This window comes from Rana temporaria, chromosome 10 (assembly GCF_905171775.1).
Source record: "Rana temporaria chromosome 10, aRanTem1.1, whole genome shotgun sequence".
NCBI lineage: Eukaryota > Metazoa > Chordata > Amphibia > Anura > Ranidae > Rana > Rana temporaria.
The window spans coordinates 134,603,866-134,610,442 of record NC_053498.1 but is presented as its reverse complement, the minus strand read 5'-3'; the positions used below and the strand labels follow the sequence as shown (position 1 = coordinate 134,610,442).

Here is a 6,577-nt window from a genome sequence, read left to right as displayed (position 1 = left end):
TAAGACTTTCTTGGGCACTATTATACATGCATATAGATCAAAAATGGGGAAATGGAAGCGCAATGCAGTAATGGAAAGCTTTCAGCCAAAAATATCTTTATGCAACACAATGACCAAAAACCATAAAAAAGGATTCATGGTGTACCAACCCTTTCTCAAGTTCAAAGTTCACACTTTTGAACTTAAGGGTAGGGACACTCAAAACTATTATTCCTATGTTTGTGCTGTATAAGGATATTTTTTCATTGAAATTTTTAAATACTACGTTGCGCTGCCAGTCCCCATTTTGATTTCTTTCCTGTTAGGCGATGACTGGAGCCTGCAAAAGTACCTTAATAACTACCGCTCGCCCGGCACTGCTGTCATGCATGAATACTCGAAGAATGTGTGGAATAAGTTGAGGCAGGTACAACTTAAACTCTCCTCCCAGTGCCAGTACAATCTGCTCAATGAGTAAGATGATGGTGCTCTGGATGGGATTGTTCATGGTCCAGTAATCCTGCAGAGAACAAGATGAAAAAAAATAAAGCAGACAGGCGATCTAAAGCTGGAAAAACAGAAGAAAAAAAAAAAAAAAAAAAAAACACACACTTCTGTAGTTATACTATGCATCCCTAACATCACAGAGGTGACAATCACTGCGGCCCAAGACCCAATGAGGGGTAAAGAGTGGTATGGAAATTACCAAAGTGCGCTGGGGACATGCGCTGTAACTAGAAATCTCGTTAATACTTGTCACTCCCCTTAATGGATGAAACTAAAAGGCCCGTACACTCGATCAGATTTTGCAGCAACAATTGTGTGATAGAGTTTTTGTTGTATAATCCGACCGTTTGTACGCTCCATCGGACAAATGCTGAAATTTCCGACAACGAATGTGGTATAGCATGCTCTCAAATGTTCTGACAACAAATGTGTGACGTCGGATTATCCGATTGTGTGTACACAAGTCCGGAGTAAAATCCAAAGTACAAAACACGCATGCTCCGAACCAATGCTAACCATAGCACAAAATTAGCAGAAGTAACTCAAAGGGTGGCGCTAAAGAACAGAAAACCCACATCGTTTTGTGTATGTTGTATGAAAAAGTTCTGCCGTCTGTATGCAGAAAAAGTTCATGGCCAACTCCCTTCGGACAAAATTTCACGTATTTGTCCAACAAAAATCTGATCGTGTGTACGAGGCGTAAGACTATAGCTTCACTTAACCTGCCTGGCGGTATTCCCGAGTCTGACTCGGGGTGAGATTTTCCTGCTGCGAGCAGTAACCCAGAGTCAGACTCGGGCTTGCCTCGCTGGATCCACAGGGAGTGTTTACTTACCTTGTCCCTGGATCCAGCGATGCCACCGCGCTGTGTGAGCGAGCGGGACCTCGCTCGATTCACACAGTGCCTCTGTGTGACGCCGATCTCCGTTCCCTGCGATGTTACGACGCACGGGAGCGGAGAACGGCGCCAAATTCAAAAATGTAAACAAACACATTACATACAGTATACTGTAATCTTATAGATTACAGTACTGTATGTAAAAAATACACCCCCCCCCCTTGTCCCTAGTGGTCTGCCCAGTGCCCTACATGTACTTTTATATAAAGAAAACTGTTCTTTCTCCCTGCAAACTGTAGATTGTCCATAGCAACCAAAAGTGTCCCTTTATGTCAAAAATAGTTTTAGAGCAGCTAAAAAACAGCGATAATAAATTATAATCACTTGCAGAATTGTGCGATAGAGATTTGTGGGGAAATTCGTCATAAAAAAATAAAAAATAATGACAGCGACAATTCTGCAACTGAGCAAATTTCAGTGATTTTGATTTGATTACATTATTGAATCATTTTTATTATAATTATATTATTACTTGTTATAATTATTTATAATTATTTATTATATTATAATTTATAATTTTGTTTTTAAAAAAATGTCATACCCGGGATGCCTACTAGTCTCTTGTTTGGTCAGATTTAAGTGAGTTATTTCTAAAAATTACAGGCCTACAATATAAATGCCAAATTTCCTTGCAAATAATGGTACCGCTTTCAGCACCTTTTTTCTGAAAGAATCATACCGCCAGGGAGGTTAAACCCATGTGCCATTTTGTTAAGACATAATGGTGTACTGAATTAAGACTCCAGCCACAAACATGGCACCCAGAGGCAGAGGCATGATGGGACTTGTAGTTTTGCAACAGCTGGGAGGTCCGCTAATTGCATATCCATGGTGTATGTGTTCTTACTATTACTTCCCGAATGGGTGCGTTTTTCTAACTTTTCACCATTTTTAAAAGTTAAATGGTTATGGTTTTATTTTTTTCACAGCAGACACTGAAGACTTACCTTTCATGGGAAACAGGAGTGTTAATTGAAGATTTGCTGTATATATTATGTAATGAAACCAACACCCGTGACATGAATGTGAGATTTTCCGTGAACTTACTACTTTTCAATATAGATACATCATGGGAGAATTATTCCAAACAACCTGTGAGCACAAAGCTGCCATCTGCAGATATATTTATACTTACTTTTATCAAGGAGAAGATCTCATCCATGTAAGGGCGGATATGGCTCCGGACAAAGGAGACCAACATCCCCAACTGCTGGAACATGAACTGAAGAGAGAAAAAAGGGACACAGATCCAACAATCACTAAAGCAAAACTTAAAACTGAAAAAGTATTTAAGTGCAAATATTTAAATGGCAGAAATATTTTGGATTACTCAAAGCAGCCACATTCTCTGGCTCATATTCTCAGTGCTGTAAAATTAATCCCCACCGCAGCCCAATTGGGATTGGGGAGAATTTACGTTGGGAGGGGAGTGAAGATTTTTAAACAGAGGGGTAAATATGAAGGGTAGAGGATATGTACAAAGGACAGGGGAATTTTGTTTTGGGGGCGAGGATTTATGCAGGGAGCATATGGGGAATGAAAGGATTTGAGAAAGATTTGTGCTGGAAGGGGGATTTCAGCAGGGGTGGATTCATGCTTAGGGGGTTAGCATGCAGATTAGTGGTCGATTTTTTTTTTTTGGGGGGGGGGGGTTCTGACACATAATACTCATACAACTTGGGGAGGGGGGTGCAATTTGGCATGTTCCCCTCTCATTGGCTGACTGATTCACAGCAGCGGGAGCCAATGGCACCTCCTGCTGCGGTCTCAGCCAATTGAGGAGAGAGATTCCCAAGCAGCGGAGACTCTTGTGCAACATCGCTGGATCAAGATGGGGCTCAGGCAAGTATTAGGGGGCTGCTGCACACAGAATTTTTTTTTTTTTAATCTAAGAGCATTAAGATAAAAAAAAACTTTAAATATCAGAACTACTTTAAATCATTTACACATTCATAAAAACACATCTTGCATAAAAAAGCGTCTGCATAGCACACATTTCTGAAGGCAATAAGGAAACAAATACAGAAGTAGACCAACTAAGAGCCCTTGCACACTGGGGCCACTCCACGTTAACGGTAAAGCGCCGCTAGTTTTAGCAGGGCTATACCGCTGTTATAGCGGCGCACTTTTAACTCCCACTAGTGGCTGAAAAAAGGGGTTAACGACACATGAAAAGCACCACTGTCAAAGCGCTGCCCATTCATATCAATGGGCAGGGACGGTGGAGAAGCGGTGTATACACTGCCACAAAAGATGCTGCTTGCAGGACTTTTTCCAACGTCCTGCAGGCACACCGCCCCAGTGTGAAAGCACCCCAAAAATACCTGAAAAGGGTCTAAAGCAAACACGCCAAAGGAATATAGTATATCTATGCAAATGTACTGTATGTATTGCCCTACAAGCATGAAAATCAGTCAGTGCTCACTATGTATGTACAGTCTTAATATTGTATCCCAATAAACACAAAGGGTGTCATGTATGCCTTGATGGATTGCTACTATAGGGAATTAAAATTAAACAATGCACACATATAATTCTGAACAGAAAACAACTGCTTACAAAACGTGAAAGTAACTCATTATTACTGCTCAACAATAAGAGGACAACAGTCAGCATTTACAGAGGACAGTCAGCCATTAAATATCAAGAGATGAATGAACCTTACCTGTGGCGACATTAATCCTGTCCTCTTCACGGCCAAAGTCAATACAGGAAATAGAAGGCGAAAAGAGACATGACATTAGGGTAATAAACAAAAACAGTACAAGTCACCACTATGGCCAGAAATTCATTATACATTTGTAGCATTCTCTGAAGTTTACATTTTGCTGGGCCATTTTGATCTCAGACAATATCAGATGAGAAAACAGTGGGAGGATTAGAAACCTTGTCAAATTTTTATTATTATTAAAGTGGAGCTCCATCCAAAAAGGGAAAGTTCCGCTTTAAGTACTTATCCCCTGCCACATTTGGCATGTACATTTTTTGACAGGTACCTGCTCCCACTTCGCCTAGACGATCCAAGCGGAAGTTCTTCTCTCACCCTCCATCCCTGTAGTCTTCTAGGACACATCACCGGTCCCAGAAGAATGCCAGACCAGTCAGGAGGCGCATGCGCATTGGGCACCCAGCTGTGAAGTCCCGAGCTGTCATAGCTGGGTGCTCACGGATGAAATGCCACCATCGGGGAGAGAAGGGACATCTGGGATGAGCACATCGCTGGATCCTGGGACAAGCGCGTATGTGTGAGTCTATCTATCTATATGTATATATATCTCCATCTATCTATCTATCTATCTATCTATCTATATCACACACACGGTTTTTGTAGTTGCTGACTTGTAATAAAAAACACAATAAGGACTGGAACTACACAGTCTAATAAGCGTGCAAAAAAAGATGTTTGAAAGTACAAAATGTTTTAAAAAGTGTAATATCATAGAAAAAACATAAAATAAAAGTGAACACCCTACAGCCTCCACACCCACCTAGTCCCCATTGTATTTTATCTCAGTCTCTGATGAGCTGTCAGTGCCCACCGCAGCAGTCCAGGGATTAGAAATAACCACTCTTATCCCTGCACTTTCAATAGGACTTCCGGGACAGATTTAGAGCAATTCTAAGTGCTGGTGCTGACCAATCAGAATCTCTCCAAATCATCCCAGCAGACCAAAGACTGGCAAGGGTGGTGGATTTCAAATCCCTGGAGCATTGCACCAGCTGCGTTATGCTGGAAATGAAGCGGGTTCTATCTGACTTACTGCAGCTTTTAAGGCACAGTGTGCAGTGAAATCAGAAAAAGCAATATCACAACAGGAGAGGAACCTGTGCAATTGTGCATATGGTATGGCATTTGGAGTCAAGGAGGGGCTACTATTGTGTCTTTAGGGCCCTATATTGGTGCCTCCCTGCACACTCTGGTGTTGGGTTGTTCTTGGGAAACAGACCACAATAGGACTGTGTGACTCACTCCAAGCAGTAAAGAATGTGGGAAAGTGACAATTCTTCAAAACTTACTTGAGGAGAAGGCTGATGGGACTGCAGGGAGAAAATATAAAACAGATGTCAGTAATGTGCGAGAAAAGAGAAACTGTTACCGTAAGGACTGTGAGGATACACACCTCCCGCACGTTGTTGTCACACAGGCGAATAACGCTCAGGAAGGTTGGCATCACTTGGGGTAGAAACTGGACACATTTCAGGCCAAGAGACTTGAAGATGAAGGTAATGGCTTGAACCACCATGGTGTGATGGTTAGACAGAGACTGATCTCTCAGGATCCGCATTAGGGTGACCACAGACACAGCTGGATAGAACTCATCTAGAGGAAGATTGCCCATATTCACCAGCATCTCGCTGGTACTGCAATCAGCTGAAAGAGGAGAGGAGATATAGATGAACATGGGCTCTTTACACTATGAAGTATCCCAACACTCAAGTTGGTTTATCTGAAAGCTCATTTTAAAAAGGGATATACAGGTAGAAATACGCAAGCTGATTTTAATCACCTTTAATAGGATTACAAAACAATTAAATCTGAAACCCCATGAATTCAGCCACTTTGTAAAATGTGCTGGCGTACTATGGGTCGAGTCCATTGAGTTGCACGCCACCTAGTGGACTTGTCTCCAATTTACATCCGATAGTCTTACGGAGCCATTTAAATTTTGGATAGAGTAAGGGTCGGTCATAACCGGTCAGTTTATTTTTTGCCATCTGTGTCCTATTGGGGAGATTCTCCTTCACTTTCTGTCCCATAGCCAAAAACAAAAAAAAATCCCTGCAAATTAATGGAATACTCTGAGGACCCCCCAGGTCACCAGAACTAGGATCCCCATTGATAGATTTCCCCTCTTAATTTTCTGGGGGCATCCCAAAATTTGGAATGGTCTTACTTTCAATGATAATGGCAAAAAAAAGACAAAATAGGGCGATTCTCCCTAATGGGGGCACAGACAGCAATAAAAAGGGGTTTAATCCATCTCCACTCAAAAAAAACAAAAAAACATTTTGCCTTTATGCTTTATTTTCCAAACAACTTTTTACACAAGTCCTTGCTCCTGCAGCCCTTAGACAGGTTATGCGGAAATCATAATCCACTGTATGTGCGAATGATGCAATGCAAAAAAAAAAAAAAAACACACACAACACGCACTAATACCTACAAGGAGCCTGAAACCTTGAGTTAATTGC

At 41.5% G+C, this 6,577-nt stretch overlaps 1 protein-coding gene across 12 annotated transcripts in view; it reads right to left on the bottom strand.

Annotated features, from left to right (window-relative positions):
* MTOR (mechanistic target of rapamycin kinase) overlaps positions 1-6,577 on the bottom strand; it is a 212,797-nt gene that overhangs the window by 176,444 nt on the left and 29,776 nt on the right. For 9 of the 12 annotated variants that reach the window (XM_040326325.1, XM_040326329.1, XM_040326331.1 and 6 more), the window contains 4 exons: positions 5,482-5,756; positions 4,050-4,073; positions 2,520-2,606; positions 332-499 (listed from right to left, as the gene is read on the bottom strand). In XM_040326325.1, coding sequence (XP_040182259.1) covers positions 332-499; positions 2,520-2,606; positions 4,050-4,073; positions 5,482-5,756 — 554 coding nt within the window. Of the gene's footprint in view, positions 1-331; positions 500-2,519; positions 2,607-4,049; positions 4,074-5,401; positions 5,423-5,481; positions 5,757-6,577 lie in introns of all 12 variants that reach the window. The other 3 variants (XM_040326326.1, XM_040326336.1, XM_040326330.1) reach the window with 2 other exon arrangements.